Genomic DNA, 19659 nt, shown 5'->3' on the forward strand with positions numbered 1-19659 from the left:
AGTCCTCACAAAGGCCTTCGACATCCCACCCTGCCCACTCTGCACTCAACCCAGCGTTGGCTCCCAGCCTCACTCAAAGTGCTCTGGGCATCTCAGGCGCCCTCTCACCCCACGCCCTTGCCCTGTGGACCCCACGCAGGCCCCTCCCCACTCTCACCCCTATGTGGCCATATCTCTCTCAGACATCACCTCCTCAGAGACTCACTCTTCACTGGCCTTGCCCCGTAACCCCCCACCTCATTAGCAGAGTCTTCTGCTTTCTTCTCCAAGGTGCCTACAATGCTCTGAAGTTATCCGCTAGGTGCCTAGGTGTTCGCAGATCGCACGACAGAACATAAACCCGTGAGGGCAGAGGCCTTATGCGCCCTGGGCCCTCACAGCCTGTATTTCCGGAACCGTTCCTGGACACGTGCCATCAGATGTCACTGAACGTGCACACGTAAGGATATAGTGATATCAAACCCAATGGTCCGCTTAACAGACAAAGAGCCACCAACGTTCAAAATGGAGAAGAATCGTCTAAACATGACCTCTCCTGGATTATGAAAACTGAATGGAAGTCAGAAGCAGCAAAGACACTCGCCCAAGGTCACTCAGCAAGCCATGGGCAGGGCAAGGCCTGGGCTGAGGCCTCCTGCTCCTTCAGCTGCGGTCCTCTCAGCCATGAAGTACCTGGCCAGAATCTCCAGCTCATGAACAACTCTCCTGCACATATTCATTCAACACAGCTTGCTTGCTTTTCTTCTTTTTCCTTTCTTTCTTTCTTTTTTGGTACCAGAAATTGAACTCAGGGCCTCACGTTTGCCAGGCAGGGGCTGCACCACTGAGCTACATCCCTCGCCCCAATACAGCTTTCTTTTTTACCCCCTACTTTTTAGGGAAGGGTCTACAGGGTGTTCAGGGTCTCACTACTAGATCAGACTTGTAGGGATCCACCTGTTTACAGACTCCCAAGAGCTGGCATTACAGGCACACCACCATGCCCAGTCTCAATTGCTGTCTCAGCACGCCCCGGGGCCCTGTGCCTGCTTGCAAGGCACTTTAATCCGCTGAGCTATGTGTCTAGCCCGCAATACAGCTTTCTTGAGCACACCCTTTTCTAGGTCTTAGGAACTGCACTGAGAACAGAGTCCAAACCAAAAGTGGCTGAGAGCCCCTTGTTTGCAATCCTAAAGGAATCACCCCAAGACCTTGATTGGATGTTTCTGCTGGGGCCTCTGGGGCATCACTCTGCAAACTGCCCATCCCCCAAGGCTATTCCCTGAGAAACCTGGACCTGTCCCTACCCCATGATACAGATTCTCTGTAGAATCAGGGGTGGAGAGGTATAAAGGGGGGTAGGCCACCTCAGAGCACAGACAGCAAGCTGGCTGAGTCCCCACTTGCTCACTGATAGCTTCTTGCTCTGTCAGGACTGAGTTTTCATGGAGAGAAAGCTCACTGAGACCTCTGCCAGCGCAGTGACACCACCCCAAGTGACTTCCCTGGATGATCACAGTGATTAAGGGACCAGATGCAGAGTGCTGCAGTGTGTCCTGGTGGCCCGGCAGAAGGCTTCCTTCCTATTCACTGAGTATCAGATGGTGGCCACACCAAGGGCCAGTAACCTAGAGAGCTGTCTTTCCCATACCCCATCTGATGCTGTTTTCTGTGGAGAGCTGCGAAGGACCACGCCTACAAGATGGCGCTGGTTTCCGCCTTCCACCACCCCGTGGGTGAGCGCTCTCTGTGCACAACAACTCCTTATATGGCCAGGGCTGCAGTCATGATTCGCTTCCGCATATGCTGGACCCATGGGCGATCCCCACGTGGCGCACTGGGATTGGGCTCGGGAGTATATATTAGCCAAGGGCTGGGGGATTGGGGAAGAAGAAGCTTGTAATCAGGGGCCTGAATAAACTGCTGAAGGAAGAGCTGTGTGTTGCGTCTTCCTTGCTGGCGAGGTCGTGCGCAACAGTTTTCCCCCTCTTGAGCACACCTCTGAGGCTAAAGGCAGAAGCTACACAAGGTGGAGCATTTGGGTCCTGAGCTACCTGACTGAGCTCAACCCTGAGGCCCTCTCAGGAATGCAAAAAATTTCCCTGACACGGGTGTTCTCCAGCAGCTCTGCTCAAATGGAGTATGGCAAGCCCACTTGTTGGAAACACAGAGGGGGTGGGGGCCAGCCAAAGCCGGTATCCTCAACAAAGTAAACCTTCCTATAGGAGGCCTCCCTGCAGTGGTGCACCGGGGCCTCAGCGACCATCTCTGAAGACCTTCAGCTGAGTGCTAAAGTAACGACTCAGCAGTCATCCTAGAGTAAAACTGGACCCAGAAAGAAAGCAAGAGTACTGAGTGAGTTCTCCAGCCCCGGCCGCCTGGGAAGGCTCCACACCTGCACACAGAGTCAGCATCCTGCAGCCCGGCTCTCTGGGCCCCAGCAGCCAGCCCAGCTCTCAGTAGCGAGCAGGTTACAGCCACACCACTCACCATCCATCTTGGAAAGGTCAACCACTAAATTTGGAACTTAGCTTTTAGTTCTTTTCATCTACAAGTTATCTTGAGGCTGAAGGAAAAGGTTCACAGAGACATGTGCCAGAAAAACAGAATATTTCTAGAGACAGAATATATCTGTCCAGCTTTAACAACAATAGCCATCATAGAATTAAATGTGTATGCTTATATAGTATTTGGTGCTTTTCAGAGAACCTCTGTACATCCTCTTATTTGACCTCACCACGGCTCTCAATTATCCTTTATTTTTATTATTATTATTATTATTATTATTATTATTATTATTATCTTGCAGCTAAAGAATCTGAAAGCCAGTAAAGGGACAAGGCTACACCACTAGTCAGCGACAGAAGTGGACCTAGAGCCCGGGACTGCGATACCCAGCTCAGCGTTCCCTCACTATCTCGCCCATGTTCTACCATTTAGGCTGCGACTCTCCAATGTCTCCACATCTAAAAATGGCCCTAGAGAGCTCAGACACAACCTGGAAAGCCTTACTCCATAAAAGGGACACGGGATGACAGCCCTTTTGTACCATGAATGATATGGGGCTAGATTCATGGGGCTGGATGTTGTTGTAGTCCCCCACAGGTAATGACTCTGGACCTGCCACCAGACAAGTATTAACTGGCATCCCCAAAAGTCCCCAGGGTCACAAACAATCCCAGGTAGCTCCCAAGAATAGCCTCAAATGACTCTGCCCCTAAGGAAGACCACTCCAGTTTTTCTGCTCTTGAGTGCTCGCTCACCGCAACCAGAGATTCTTCTCCACTTGGGAGAACACTGGGATCCTGTGTGGCTGAGGATCTCAGCTTAACGCTCTCTGTGAAAACAGCGCCTCAAAGCCAAGTCTACCTCTCAGGTGGCGGCAGATGGCAGTGCCTCCTCTATGCCCAGTGGCCACAATCCCCAAGTGGACAAGCAAGGGACTGAGTGGCAGTGCCCCCAAGACACAGACGTGCCTGGCCCGAGGACTTCCACTCCCAAGTCCAGCTGCTGCTTTTCCTGTGCTGCTCCTTGGTGGAGACCACAGTCACATCGATGGCGCCCGCTCTGGAGAGGGCCGGGGCCCGAGCACCGCACTCCACGCTCACGCCTTCCCTTCAGCCTCCAGACTGCGCTGGGCAGCCGTGGCCAGCAAAGACCTCGGAGCTGTTCACAGTGGCTGGTCCCGGGTCTAACCTACCATCTCAGAGCTGCACGAGCTTTGGGCAAGTTCAGTCACTCTCCTGGGCCTCTGCTCCTCTTAAAAACAGGATGACTATAATAAAAACCTACAATCATCCTATGTCAATTTAACACATAAATAAGTAAATAAGGGAGTGATTATAATTATAACGGAGGTCTCGGGGAGTTGTTGAAAAGACTAAATGACTTACCACATGTCATGTACTCAGAACTCTGCCAGCAATGTAAGTGTTGACGTTACTGTTGCTATTATTATTAGGCAGAAGGCAGGAGTCCAACAATTTCAGTTAGAGGAGAACCAGCGAGGATGAAGGGGACAAAGGGGGAAAAGGCTTCAGAGAAGTCAAAATCAGTGTCACAAAAGTCCATAAACTAAAGCTAAGATACACAGTGCGTACACTAGTCCCTTGACCGGAATCTATTCTTTGCACATAAGGGACAAGGTTAGCTGCATTTTAAAAGAAGAGCAGCAGGTTACAAAGGAGGGGACCGAGGCAGCAGGCACCCCAGCGGCTGGGGTGCGATAGACGCCGCCGGACCCTTTCCTACGCCGTCGCGTGCCAGGCCCCTTTGAGTTCTTTCGCATCCTGATGGCTTTACAGCATTACTGGAAGTCCAGTAACAACACCCTAATGAGTCAGTGGGCTCTCAGAAAGAATGAGCTATGTTCCGTGTTTTTCTTTCAAGGATCCCGGGATTTCAATTTTACATTCTAGAAATACTTTCTTCAAATATACTTAAACACCAAGGAGCCTGGTACTTGAAAGAGGTTCCATTACATAAGAAGTGAATTTATATGGAACAGCCCCCCCCCCCATGAATAAAGATGGGTAGAAATGGAGCAAGAGGTGTCACCATTTTTAGACTTCAAAGTATTACCTCCTCTCCTCCCATCTATCAGCGAATGCAGAGCGGAGCAAATAACTAATGTTGAATGCTGCTGAGGCCTCCTCACTCTGAAATATTTAGTGTGTAAACACTGAGTCAAACAATGGCTCCAGGCACCCTGAGGGTTTAAAACCCTGAGATTAAGCATAAACCCTACATGGAGCTTGCCATCCTGCCAAGGCCTATCTGTGGTCTTTGCTGGCCTCCCTGCCCTGCACTGGCCCTGCACAATGTCCTGTCCTGCCCCAGTTCAGTCCCTCCTCTTGGTGGCATTGGAGCTTGGCAAGGGTTCCATCTGCGTGTCCAGCACCCACACATCCATAGAGCAGCGTCACCAAGGGGTGATCCCAGGAACCCCACTCCTCCTGCCGCAGGTGAAGGTGTGAACTGGGCGGGAGGGCCCACCCCACCTGACACCAAGTCGGGCACTTAGCTCCCAGGCAGGCAGCAGCAGCCCTGTGCTGAGGAAGGACCCAGAGCTGGAGGCACAGTGCCTGCGACCTCTGAAGGCCACACAGGTCAGGTGTCTTCCCAGGCCAGCTCCTGCAACCCTGGCTCCAGTGTCACTTTGAAGACATGCCCACATCTGGTTCCATTTGGACCAGCTTTCTCACAGGCTCTGTTGGAAGCCCTCACTCGGTAGGAGAGGCATTTTCCCAATGCACTGGCCCAGGCTAATTCTCTCACCCCAACGCAGGCTCCTGCACCCTGTCACTCTCTCAATGGACCTGGGCTTCACAGTGCCCAAGCAAACCCTGAGCTGACTGTCTAGAGACACAAAATACCTGTGGGACAGGACAGAAGCCCCTCCCAACAGGCTACCGAGGGCTCTTTGGGGGGCTCATCTTCCAGCACTGACTTCTGCTTCCCTCCCTACATAATCAGAAGACGAAGGTGAGCACTCAGACACAACACAGCAATACTGGCGCCAGAAAGCACAGACAGGTTTTCGGTCTCCTCTTGTACCCTGCTGAGACAAAAGCCAGGCTTGGTGCCATTCTTCCTGTCACCCCAGGAACTGAAGACGGGAGTAGCTTTCAGACTCTGGTCTTGGGTTCTAAAGGACAGCACACATGTGTCCATGCCAGGCACCATCCCATGCCTTTCACATGCATTAACTCTTCTAACCTTCACAGCCAGGTTGGTTAACCTTAACCAACACAGCCTAGTTGCCTCGATTCCCCAGCAATCCATGGGACATTCCAACACCCAGAGCTTCACCTCAGTCTTGTGCTGCCCCTCTACAGGACCGCCCTCTCCTCCCAGAGCCTCTGAAGAAGGAAAATGTAGCCCCCAAAGCAATGCCCACGCGCCTTGGCCCTCTCCTCCTCTGCCTCTTCTTGGAGCTTGGCTCTTGCTCCAGGAAGTACAGGCACTGCTTTTTCCGCAAGGTCAAGTGCCAAGTGTATTCTTTTAATATTCCAACTCAAGCCAAGTCTCTGTGGACCTCAGGATTTGCCAAGAATGGGGAATCTTCCACCTACAATAGGTCCTCTCTGCTGGCAGAGCCTGTTCAACATGTGCTACACAATTACCTCCTCAGCAAAGGCTAAGGGTAGAATGGGTTAGAGCTGCTATATTATAAACGATGTCCTGCAGGGCAGGTGGCCTTGCCAAGGCCAGGATGTGACTAATTATGGACATGTCATGTCATGGACCAGTTCAGCTTTCATCACGCTTCACTGGTATGAAGAAAAGATAACAGAGGTGATGGATTTGGGTGCAAAAGTATATGTTACACGGAGCATAACACAAACCAATTTTTATTGCAATAATGAAGGAAAGACTTCAATAGCAATGATCTTTTCTAGAATGCTTTCCATCTCTTGAAAACAAAGCAAAGTGTTAGAAAAATAAAATGGACATGCAATGAAACAGGTAAAGAGAAAGGGCCCAGGAGAAACTTTGTAGGAGCTGATGAATTTACAAGAGAAACCGAGAGGAGAAAGAACAGAGAGGAACCTGTGAAGTCTGTGTCAGGCTGCATGCGCCTCCCTAAACACACTGCCTCCCACAAAAGGACAGACCCTGCAGCACTTGCCCTGTGTGCTGTCTTTCTGGTTTTTTTTTTTTTTTAATTTTTATTTATTTATTTATGTGTGTGTGTGTGTGTGTGTGTGTGTGTGGCCAGCTCAGCCCACCAGGGGGCGGGGCTGGCTGGCATGTGGTGCTGGGGGATTGAACCCAGGTCCCTGTGCTTTGCTAAGCTTGTACTAAGTAGGTGCTTTAGACCACTGAGCCATCTCACCAGCCCTGTCTTTCTGTTTGGACCCTAGAGAGGGCCTGTGGGAAGTCAGAAGCAGACTGTGGAGAAAGTTGGACACAGAGAACATTCCCGATCACTGTGCTCAAAGAGCAGAGCATGATGCCCTCCTTTATCAGAGCTGCCGGAAGAGCTTGCTGGAAATGCAGTCTGCGGAGAGTCACCACAGGCTCAGAATCAGGACATCCAGGGCAGGGTCTGGGAAAATGCCCTTAAGCCAACTCGCCACGGGACTGCCACGCCGCAGAGCTTGAGAACCACCACTGCATCGTCCTCTCTCCTTCGCTATTAGAGCAAAACTCCAAAATGGCAATCTTTTCTTAAAAAAAAAAAAAACTATGGGGTTGTTGAGATAGCTCAGTGGTCTAAAGAGCCTGCTTAGGCAAGCCTAGGCCAGCTCAGGGACCATGTTTAGATCCCTAGCACCACTGAGCCGGTCAGAAAAAACAAAAGCAAACAAACAAACAAAAACTATGAAACTAATAGAGAATTGATAAGCTTTGCTTTGGGGTTACACAATGCTTGGAGGAGTCCCATTCTGGCACAAGGGGACTGTGTCAGTCACTGACCCTCAGGAAGGATACATAATCAAACCAACATCCTCTTCTACTTTCAGCACAGAGATCAACTCAGCTCTTCAAAGCCAGGCTGATCCTCTAGTTGTCAAGACCTGAGTTGCTATACAGAGTCTTCGGCCTACCAATTGGCCCCTCTTACACTTTTAAGTTCTCTGTTTCCTCAGCCTCCGACGCTCCACCTTCTGCAATTTCCCTTCTTACCTCTCAGACCAAACTTCCCCATGTTCTTTCTTGGCTGCTCTTTCTCCCCACGTGCAGCCATCAGTGCCCTCCGGGGCCAGGGCGTGACCTCCAGCTCCTCCCTCTCTCCATCAGTGACAGGTATTCCAGCCCAGGCCCGTGGCCTCTTCCTCTCCTCCCCTCCTGCTACACTGGGTCTCCATCCGCAGCACAAGCTCCAGGCCTCTCTACTGCCCACTGCACATCTCATCCACACAGTCCGCCCACTCTCCTACTGACGAATTCCCGACCGTCCCCATCTGTCCCTTGCACCTTAAGCCTTTGTCCTGGCCACCTGCATCAATCCCAGAAGTCATCCTGCTCCTTCACCTATAATACCCGGAAGGTCCCAAGACCAAGCAAGTCTGCTCCCCAATGCACCACCCTTTCCCTGCCCCTGCAGTCACTACCCCTCTTCTCTAACCCTACTGTCACTGTCATTTGCATCTTGGTAAAGTTTCTTCTGCTCCTCACAAACAGGAGGCTCATCCTGCAAGAACCCTCTCCTGATCACAAAGCATTTGGTGCTCCTTATCACCTACAGTTAAATCCAAATGTGGACAGAGGCTAAGAAGTTCCCATCATCTGATTCTTCTCACTCACTCAAACCAGCACTCTATCATAAAGCGTGTGACCACAGGACCTTTGCACATGTCCATACCTCTTTCGGCAAGGGAACCACCTCTTAAAAGAAATCACCTCTTGCAATCACTATTTGCAAACATCTTCTTATGTGTTTGCATTCCTTATTAGTCATAGGCTGTGTCTCCAGAGGTAGCCCGAATACACTGCCAAGCCCTTGGAGTGAATGGCTGCCACATGGCTGCACAAGAAGAAGATGGCCCAACAGAAGGACAGGCTAGAGGAAGAATCCCACAGGCTGTCACATAGGTCAAGCAAAAGGTCATACAGGTCTGGGTTAGGAAGATGAGGAAGATGATGATAATAACAACAGCAATGCTTTGCAACATAATAATATCTTAATTAATAATATCCAGCACCTGCCTTCCTTCTACACACTTTCAGCAGCTTTCCACATTCTGACTTACTTAATGCTCCTGGCAACTTTATGAGGCAGATTTCAATACGACTGTTAGTCCCACTTTATAGATGAGGGAACTGAGGTAGGTTAGGCTAAGACATATAAACAAATGACTCTGAGAATAGACAAGAAGGCCAAATGTGAGCTATGGTCAGTTACAATCTCCACACTGTGTGGCTGCTCTGATGGGCACAGGGAAGAGAAGGAGCAGCAGGCCCTCGCGTCACACCTGGGGACCAGGTATCCATGGCAGGAGAGAGGGTGAACTCCGCTGGGGGCCACTTGGCTGAGGCATCTTCGGGACACCTTGGCACTGCGCTACCACGCTTGGTCCTCTCTGGTCACCCTCTACCTGGCAGTTCCCGGGCTCCTCCAAGGTCATGTGACCTCAAGACAGCATGAGCGCTGAGGGTCGGAAAACTAAATGGCTTTGGATTCAGGTCCAGAGCAACACAGTGGCAAAGCCAAGACATGAACTTAGGTCTGCCCAACTCAAGTTGTGCTCTGAGGCCTACAGTTCCCCAATCTAAACATTAGCACCTCTGGAAGGAAATTTTGAAAATAACATATTTCTAGGCCAGGTCCTAAAACTCGTCCATTTGCTTCAAATCCCTGCAGTGCTGGAATCCACATGGCAGAGACCTTCTGGATGATGTCATGACAACAGGCTTAGGAGTCGCTGCAATGGGCCACGCCCCATCCCTCCAGTTGGCCAACCAACCCTGGCCTAGGGGAAGAGCTCAAAGCTGGAGACATCTTAGGAACAACTGACCGAAAGAGAGGGTCTTATTGTGAGGTCACAGGTGAGCTCCCTAAGGAAACAGAAAAAAAGAAAAAGGCCCAAAATAGACTGCTGGTAAAACTTCCAGTAGATGCAGGAAGAAAAGCTCAAAGAAACAAGGGCTGAGAGAGTTTGAAAGAGGGCATTTGTCACCATAAGATGCTGCAGAGAAGGGCGAGGGGACAGTCCCACCCACAGCACCTTTTTGATTACCTCCACAGAGTAAGATACTGCTCTGGTCTACCAGATGATGTGAGCTTTTGTTTGTTAGACTGGGGGTTGGTTTTCACATTTCACATAGCTTCCACGTGCTCTCCCCATTCAGTTGGGAACATTCACTACCCCAGGGAAGGCATGACACCCTGAGATACAGAGAATGAAGAGCCATATCCATACCAGTAATAAGGTATCATTTACGTCTCATACAATTCACCCATTATCAGTACCCAAAGACAAGGATGTTTTTGGAATATTCTAGTTTTGGAATATTTCCATCGCTTTGGGGTATAATTTCAAATAAACACTGTTCCTCCAAAATTGTCTGTATCCAGCTGCCTCCAGAACTTTCACACTGACCTCTGCTCTCTCCCACTGGTCCCTCCGTGTCCCAGAGGGGCAGGATTGGTGAGGCTTGGCCAGACCAGATCGCTCTGGGCGGCCACCCAGGACCCTGCTTGGCCTCCTGGGAGTCTTGGGGTGAGGGCTGTTATGTGGCCAGCTCTGGGCCTAAGATAAGCCAGACCTTTCCTGGCTCCACCACTGCCTAGGCCTGAGCACCCCAAAGCCATGCTTCCTCAAGCACAGGACAGGGATTCTACTTGTAACCAGAGGTTCCTTCTGAAGGGCAGCAGATTGAATGCTAAGCTGCAGGGAGGTGCCGGAAGGGCTGCGGTAGGGCAGGGAGGCAAACACACAGAGAAGAAACCCAGGCAAAGGACAGGGTTCCTGCTTCGGGGACACACTTTTGCTCATACTTATTTTGACACAGTGATGATTTCTTGCTTGTTGAAAGACAAGGTCACGCCTCGGATGGCCACATGGGCTGTGGTTAACTCTCTGCAGGCTGACAGCATTCCTCAGCACACATTGCCCAGCACGCACCACTCAGCTTTGCCACGACTTCTGGGGCCTGTCCTCAGCACGCAGCCCTCACCAAGCCATGAGACATGGCTGTCCTGGGCACACCAAACACCCTCCTCCCCAGGGGTCTATAGCTCATGAGAAAACAGCAAAAACGGCAGAGAAGCCTAAAATGTATGTCAGGCTCATTTGTCAAAGGAGTCCAAGGAAAGGTCCAGTGTTACAGGACAAAAGAACTACCAACTCAATAGTATCAGTGGTGGCAGCCACAAAAGCAGAATCTTCAGACCCGCTGCTCCTACAGTCAGTCTCATCTGACACTCGGTCTTGCTCATTACGGAGAGGTGCTGACCACCAAGGAAAGATGGTGGCTTTGTGACCAAACACACTTTCTGGAAACCGCATGAAAAGCCATGGTGTCTTCCCAGAGCTGGGGAGGCACCAGATTCTTCTCCACATTCCAGCAGCAGAGGCATCCCAGAGTGTCCTAATTTTGCCAACGACATTCCAGAGCTCCTTCGCTCACAGGCCCAGACAGAGCGAAGGCCTTTGTATTTGGGATGACTTCACGCTCAGCCAAAAGTAAACACGCTCTCCACTTTTTTCCATGGACAAATCCTAGCCCCAAATTGCCAGCATGGGCCTCTCTGCAGTCCAAATGGAAAGCCGCCTTTCCCAAGAAAATAAAACCCTTTTAACTCAATAATACAACTTGGCTGCAAAAGCAAACTTTCCTAAAAGCTTCCTAGAAATTATTTATCATGCAATCACACAGAGATGCTGCAGATCCCCTGAGCAAACCCTACCACTGGAACAGAGGCGCTCCAAATACATAATCCACGAGAAACATTCACGTCGGCAGACACCTGTGCTGGTGAGCCAGGCAGTACGTTGTAATATACACAGAACCTGCAGCTCAACACACACACACACACACACACACACACACACTCCTGCTGCCACCTAACTGGAACACTCTTTCTGAAAACAGGCAATGATAAGGCAGGTGCCAATCAGAATAAGGAGCAAAACAGCGCTCAACACGTGAGCTCTATGGTGCGTCGCTTCGGTGCATGTCAAACGCATGCCGTTGCTCCTGCACATGCCGGCTCGAATCCCTGTAAGCGGAAGAGCTCAACCCTCCACCAGCGAGAAAGAAACGCAGACTTGAGGACTTACCAGGTTGGAGTTGGTAGCGTTGGAATCGTCTTCCGGAAAGGGAATATAGATTGCTAAGGCCACACAATTGGCAAAAATAGTCAGTAAAATAATTATTTCAAATGGTCTGAGGAAGAGAGTTAAGGAAGCAAAAAGCACAAATGAAACAAACACACATCTATATATTATTTTTAAATGAATCAAAGCTTTGTAAGAATTTTGTTTCAACAATGCATTCCAAGCCCCTTGTATTCTGAGAAGAAACATATGCCTTTCTAAGTGCTTCTCGTGTGGCCCCGCCAAAATTTTTCCTAATATGTCAAAAGCAGTGGAGGCCGGTCGCGTGCCAGAGTAAACACAGATTTCTAAAAACTTTTTTCCCCTTCTTTTATTTATTTAGATTGATTGCATTTGACTTCATTTTCTCTCATGTGTGCTAGGGGTGGCTTTCACGGAACAGTGCCTGCCCCAGACAGGACTCCCCAGCACCCCACTTCTGCACGGCTTGTATGCCACCACCAGGGGACCCAAATACATCTAAGACAGGAGAGCAGTGAAATGGAGTTTCAAAACAAAATGACCTTTTATGTTTTCCATTGAAACTTGGAGCTTTTACTTTTTAACCTTTCTTCTCCTTCTCCTCCTTCAGTTTCATCCTTTGACAGCCTCCAGAAGACCAGAAGCCTGGCCGGGTGGCACGAGACCCTCCAGAATGTGTTGCATGTTTAGAGAAAGGCAGCCATTCCCTTTGGACAGAACTCGTGACACTCCTGGTCCTCTGAAGGTCCTGGTCCTGCCTTCCATGGGCCAGGCTCCAGCTGCTCGGCCTCCCAACGTTCACACTGATGGCCCTGCACTGTGGAGGACAGCCCAGAAGAGGTTCGACGGTCACAGTGCATGGAGGGTCCCATGTCCTGATATCGCAGTCAGAATACCAGGCCTGGATGCACACTCCCGAGACATGGAGTTACTATGATCCCACCCTTCCCATGAGCCCTGCCCCACACCCACAGAAATTGCTGGGTGAGGGGACCAACTCAGCTCTCCCAGGAAATCTGAGATCACAAGGATAAAAACTTTGGAGCAGAAAGAGACCTGATATTATCTGATCTAAACTTCTGAGGCCTAGAGAGACTCAGAAATCTTTCCAATGCCTCACACTGGGTTTCTGGCCAGCCAGGACTAGAACCCAGACTTCCTGACCACCTAGCACAGCACTTACTACCTACCATAGACAGCTTCTAGCTAGTTGTCATAGGCAGCACTGCCGAGATCAAAGCTTTCTGGACCTGGGAGACATCCGAGTGACTTACTGGTAGAATTCCCTCAGCCCTGGGTAGCACTGAGAACCCCTTCACCTAGTAGGCCTTATAAAGGTACCATGTGAGCCCTGATATAAAAAGATGGCAGACCACAGACCTGTCCAACCTGCACATGTCACAGATGTGAGCAAAGAAACAGTCTGTACAAAAGACCAAGCTAGCAAAGAGCAGAGCCAGGACTGGAAGCCAGAACCACAGACCAGCCTTTTGTATCATGCTGGCCTTGGGGCAGCCATAGACTCAGAGATGACAATGATCCCGGATAGAGATACTGGTGGTAGGGATTGGCGGCAGTGGGGACAGAAGCTCCCACTCACCAGGCACCTACCCAGTGCCAGGCACTACTCTGCACTACACTAACACCCAGCATGCAAAGCACAGTTATTATCCCCATCACTGAAGGGGGACACTGAGGCACAGAAAGGCTCCATGATAACTCATACAAAATCTCAGAGCTGGTGGTGGGCTAGGATTTGAATTCAGGAAGTCCGGTTCCAGAGTCTGGATTTCTCAGAACTGCTTGATACCAATCTACCCTAAAATCACCTAGATCACATTCAAAAAGCTGGTTCTTTCAGCCGTCTGACCACAGCGCCTCTTCTTTCCCCACCTGCTTAGGAACGTAACACTCAGCCCTGGAAGAGTCAGTTTCACCCTTATCATCTGGTACCCTGTGCTTTCCCCACGACAGAGCACGAACCAACTGGGCCAGGCTGCAGGCTGCATGAGCATCCATTTGGCAAAACCTCAACTCACTGCCTCCAGCAAAGTGGGGAGAGCTGAGCTTGGGGTGCTTCTTTATATCATCAGTTTTGCTCCCCTACCACCAGGCTACCTGCCCCTCATCTTACGCTAAAAACTCCATGCAAATGCTAGGGAAGATATCACTCGGGTATAAAGAAATCAATCACGTGAGAAGAACTATCTGCTAAAAAGCAGAGGAAAATCCAGTTAAGCCCTGAAGGTGCTCCAGCCATGCTGAGAAAAACAGATCATTTTTTAAACTGCCTGCCTAATGACAGTATCAGATTCTAGTTTTTCAAGAGCTGGCTGGCTGGAACACCAGGTTATCACCTTAGCTGTCCAGCTGTCCTTCCTACATGATCTGGAATGCCACCCAACCAGCAATGCCCAGGCCGGTCCACAGCCCCTCTTCCAGGTGGAAGGCAACTTCCCATGGGAAGGGCAGCTGCAGCACCATGCAGTGAGTATCCAGGACGCTCGTGTTCCAGCAGAGCAGGGTTCACCCCTCAACACCCACCCTCGTTCCCATGTAGTCCTACTAGTAACTCTCTAGTCCCCTCTACCTAGTCTCACATGTACCACACAGGTCTATGAGTGAGTAAGGGTGCAAAGTACATGGACTGGGGATCCAGGAGAATCTGGATTTGACACTCGGCTGTCAATGCCAGCTGTGTGCCTCACAGAAAGACTTTTTTTTTTTTTTTAATTTTCTAAGCCGAGTATTTGCAGTGCAGGTCCCCTAGTTCTCCACTCACTCCATGGTCTGTCTGGAGCAACTATGAGAACAACCCAATGAGGCTGGCCCGACCCAGCCTCTCTCTTACTCTTCAGGTGACTAGAACTACGCCGGTCACTCGAGACTGGCTGGCCAGCTACCAGCAGTCCCTTGTTTTTAACTGCAATCTCTTAAAGTTACTTTTACATTGTGAGGCTCAAACATTCAGAAGATTAGCGCTGTTTGCTCAACTGAAACTTTCATCCCCAGGTTATCATTTCCCTTCTAGCCACTATCCAAGATTTTAAAATATTTCCCTACAAACTGACTAATGGGATCTAACACCTCCATCCTAATCACTGAGTTAAGTGACCTGGTGGCCCTGCCCAAATGACTCTGTATTATGACAATGCCCAGCACCAGGTCCCTCGGTTCCAGTCCTGTCTGTCACTGACCACATGACCCTGGGAAGTCCCTCATGGGGTGGGTCTCCTTTCATCCCTGGGAAGGTCATGGCTGGACCTATAGATCTCTAAAGGTTTGCCTCAGTCCTACAATGCCTGAATGTGTTCAGAGACTTGTCATTCCATAGTGAGAACCCAGCCCTTTTACTTTCTCAGAAGGGACCTCATTCGTTAGTTTCTCTGTGTACAAAGTGGATCTATGTTTTAGACTCCAGATCAATGTTCGCAATCTGGCTACACCTTAGATTCACTTGGAGAGATTTTAAGAATCCATAGTGAAGCCCAAGTAGCCAGAGCTTGTTAATACTTCCCAGCTGATTCTAATGGGCAGCCAAAGCTGAGAACACCTGCTCTTAATCCCCACAGCCAAGAACTGGAGCCGCCAACCACTACTACGCTCTCTTGCATCTCTGGGACCCCTTTACTCCCCACCATGAAACAGGAGAGAAAGAGGTTATGGAGTAGCTTGTAATGACGCCTCACACAAGAGTGGATTCCCAGCAAGCTCAGGCTCCTAAGATGGTATTTCGAAACCTCTTGGCCTCCTTTTCTCCAGTGCTGCTTATTACAGGTTGAGAGTATCCCTGTTCCAAAATGCTTAGGACCATGAATATTTCAGATTTGGGATTTTTTTTTTAAAAAAAGGTATCTGCATATAATGTATACTATGAGACATCTTGGAAAGGCAGCTCAAGTCTAAACATGAAATTTGTTTCACATGCATCTTATACATACAAGTGGATGGTAATTGATACGATATGTTTTGTGTGACTGTTTTGACCACAACCTGTCACAATAGGACAGGTGTGGAATTTTCCACTTGTGGCATCATGTTAACTCTCAAAAGTTGCAGATCTTGGAGCAATTCAGATGTCAGATGTTTTGGATTGGGGATGCTCAACCTGGATCAACCTAGGGGCAGGGGAAGAGAAACCGGGTCGCTGATTGTGCAGCAGATTCCTGGGTCCTGTTCCCAAAGACTCTAGCAATCGAGTCTGGGTAGGGCCCAGAACTCTGCATTTTCACAGGCCTCATGGCTGCAAATGCAGTCAGTCTTAGAACCAGAACTCAGCATCACCAAGACGGCCTGGAAAGGCTGGGGATGGGTCCTGATGTTCGGGCCCCAGAAGCACCCGCCCGGATGGCAGCGCCAAGGATATTTCCATTCGACAATGCTGATGCACGCTCTCCGGATGGGGTTCTTCAGAGTCAGGCAGAGCAGGGCCCGGGGTGGCCGCGTGGCGGTCGTACCCCCCTGCTTCTTGGGCTTCCCATATTGCTGCCGCTTCCGCTGCGTAGAGCTGACAGTGGAGATGGTGGCATTCCCAGCACTGCCCATCAGCTTGGCCTGCCGGGCTGCGTCGATGGCTGCCTGCCAGGACAGGGCTGCCCCCGGGGTGGGGATGTGCTCGGGGGCCAGCCCCGCAGCCGCATTGGCATTCATGTTGGCATGAGCCGGGCGTGGGCTCCCATAGCTGGAACCTGCAGCAAGAGCAGAGAGAGGACAGCCATTATTGGAGTGAAAATGAGAACACTTGGGACCTACTTCGGTTCCACACTGACAATTTTTTTAAATCTTATTTCAAGCTATTGCAGGAAGGTGGGAAGGGACACATGGAAACACTGCTAAAGATGCTGTGAAATGAGCCAGGAAAGTTGTCCTAGCCCCAACATGGGTGACCTTGCCCGTAACTCCACTCTCTGGTCTCACAGCCTCAACTGACAGAGGCAAAGGATGAGATACATGGGCTACAACATGCGTGCAAGGTCCTTTCTGGCTCTCCAACTTGTGCACCGTCACTAGATTCGCATCATGTAAGCCAATGTAATCAATCCCTCCGCGTGTGCGCATGTGCACATTCTATTGATTCTGCTCTTCTGAAGAACCCTGACTACTACAGTCAGTCAGAACATTTTCACCAGAGTCTGTCCTCAGTATCACAGGATTCCTGCATCCAGCCATGCCTGAAGTTAGCCCTATTCAGCCACACAGAGAGAGAGGCATGACCTCCGTGAGGGCTGTGCCCCAAGACCACCACAGGCTCCCCTTCTCCAAGCCACTTCCTCCACTCACTGTGAGGACTAAGGGGCTTACGTAACTTAGATAATGGTCCCTCAAGTATAGTCTCTGTCCTGTGCAACCAAAGAGACCCGACTGATGTGCTTGCTCGGTGTCCAAACTTTGTATCTGGCCGAGCTGTCCTTTCTGCAGGCCCTGAAGTCCATGACCTCTCCATCAAAACAGAGATGGATAATAAGTTTCAACTCTTAGGGTAGCCAAATAGCTCAGTGGATTAAAGCACCTGCTTAGGCAGATGCAGGAGCTGGGAGTTCAATCCCAGGGCCTCTCATGCCGGCCCTGCCCCTGGGGCGCGCTGAGACAGTATTGACACTGGGTGTGGTGGCACAAGCCTGTAATCCCTGCACTTGTGAGGCTGTAAACGAGGATCACTACAAGTCCAATCTACACAGTGACACCCTGTACACTCTGTCCTAAATACAAAAGAAAAAAAGTTTTAACTCTTATGCCAACAGATTGACACCCCTGCCTCCGATGCTGTACTTACAGGATTCTGAGTACAGCAGGAAGGCGCACCGTGATGAACTAGTGATGCCTCCCCTGGGAAGCTGAGGGCAGGGGGTGGTAAACACACAGATGCTACACACTCAGCACCCCTGTTAGACTTAAGTCGGGCACATCAGGTCTTCCCTGGTACCAGCTGGCCAACTGCCTCCTGCACTGCTCCCATCTGGTCCCTGTGGCATTAAAGCTCCACCCTACTCTCCAGAGCCTGGAAAGGCGCATCTGCTACGCCCAGCTCACGGTGGCGTGCGTATTCACGACCTGACGCCGACCTCATCTCACCACGTATGCCTTCACCCTCCTCTTCTTGTCCGGGCCACACTCCCAAGGTAAACCCTGTTAACTAGGCTCAGGGAAAGCCTGGCACTTCCTCTGCTGAGAATTTCCTCTCGCACCTACCTCACCAGAACCCTCCCTGTAGTCACTGTGTGGCTGGCTGCTTTCTTTTCTTTTCTTTTCTTTTCTTTTTTTGGTACTCGAGATTGAATTTAAGACCTTGTGCTTGCCAGGCTCATGCCACTGAGCTAACTGCCAACTCCCAGCCCTCACTGTGTGGATGGACGGACCATAAGCATAAAGTGAGGAAGTCCCCAGGAAGGGTAGGACCCTCACCTTTCTTAGAAGATCCCAGAGGGGAAAACTGAAAGAGGGGATCTGAGTTAACAAGAGCACCTGAAACATAAGCACTGCTTCAATAAGCAGCAGGATGAGTGTCTCCACTTAACACATAAGAAAACAAAGGAGCGTATGACTCATTAAAGGTCACGAAATGAGACAATGGAAGATTTCTGCAGTATACGGGACTCACAGTGAACTGCCAGACTATACTCCCGCCTCTTCAGCACACACACGCACACACACACACTCCACAAGTATGCACACATGTGCTCACACGCACGGTGACCCACAGTACACACCGGCTCCCGGCTTATGGGCAGTGAGACGGAAGGCGCTGCACTTCCAAGAGCATCCTATAGCTTTAACAAGATCCTCTAAGGACAGCATCCATGGCGGCGGCAGCCCCCACAATAATCCTCAGGCACCTCTGGGGCAGGTGAGAGTGGAAAGTATCCCCATTCCTATCTGCCATACCGAGTGACTGGGCCCACAGAGGCCTAATTTCCTGCCTTATTTGGTTCACCAAAGAAGGCCAGAACTCTAACTTTGCTCCATTAAGTCTGCAGTATATCATTTATCCTTCTTGCACTATTTGGCACTGACAACACTGAACAGACTATCTTAGCTTCTGGACTAATCAGCCTGCGTCCCTGCCACTAGCCTTCCAGACTCTGGTTCTCTGCCTGCTACAACACCTCACACCGGAGGAACAGAATCGGTCGAACACAGTGCATGTGGGGGATTTTTTTTAGGGTGGCTTAAAACCATCAGAGGCTGGATGGTCACACGCGAGCTGGGGAGCCGGAAGTGACCATGTACGTTGTTAACTCACATATCTCACCCCTTGTGTTCACAAGAGGAAGCAGCGAGGCCAGAGAGGGGAGTGGTGTGTGCAAACTCTAATCTTTGCACCCATTCCCGGGCACTGGCCTTTATCACCCCGTCCCATATAAGTTGTCAATTCCAAACTCCCAGCTGTCCCAGGAATCTCTGGACAGCACACCAGAGCAGAGGAAGAAGCGCTGGGCCTGAGAATCCATGCTCTGCCCCAGAAAGTGTGTGGCAAGTCCATCCACCATGTGTACCCTGTGCAGGAGCAAGACGGTGCCGCCTCTGCAGAGCCAAGGGGGAATTCTGAATGCTAGGTCTTGAGAGGCTGACTTCGGAGCTCGCCCCCACTGCACTCCACAGGGGACCTTATTTATATTGTGAACTGTTCCCAGAACACAAGGATCTCTCTGGAGTACACCATCTGGAGAAAGCACATATGAATAGCCCCTTAGGGAAAAGAGGAATGTCAACTTCCCCCTGGGCAGAGGATAAGAAAATGACCTTCAATATCCTGGTCCATACATCTCCAAGCATTATTAGAGCCCTGTGATACGACAAAGGACACTGCCACACACAGGTAAGACAGGTGTGACTTCTCAAGGCCAGCCTCCTCAAGGGCTGAATCTCTAGGCCAGCATAACCTTCCGTTCTCTAAGTCTTTCGCCACCCACTGGGATGACTTCTCACCCAG

The 19659-nt window shown here is 50.4% G+C and overlaps 1 protein-coding gene across 35 annotated transcripts in view; it reads right to left on the bottom strand.

Annotated features, from left to right (window-relative positions):
* Cacna1c (calcium voltage-gated channel subunit alpha1 C) overlaps positions 1-19659 on the bottom strand; it is a 752474-nt gene that overhangs the window by 575394 nt on the left and 157421 nt on the right. For all 35 annotated transcript variants that reach the window (XM_023723811.1, XM_023723805.1, XM_023723803.1 and 32 more), the window contains exons 2-3: positions 16096-16417; positions 11712-11817 (exon numbers count right to left, since the gene is read on the bottom strand). In XM_023723811.1, the coding sequence (XP_023579579.1) occupies positions 11712-11817; positions 16096-16417 (428 nt within the window). The remainder of the gene's footprint in view (positions 1-11711; positions 11818-16095; positions 16418-19659) is intronic.

This window comes from Octodon degus, unplaced genomic scaffold (assembly GCF_000260255.1).
Source record: "Octodon degus isolate 3935 unplaced genomic scaffold, OctDeg1.0 scaffold00104, whole genome shotgun sequence".
NCBI lineage: Eukaryota > Metazoa > Chordata > Mammalia > Rodentia > Octodontidae > Octodon > Octodon degus.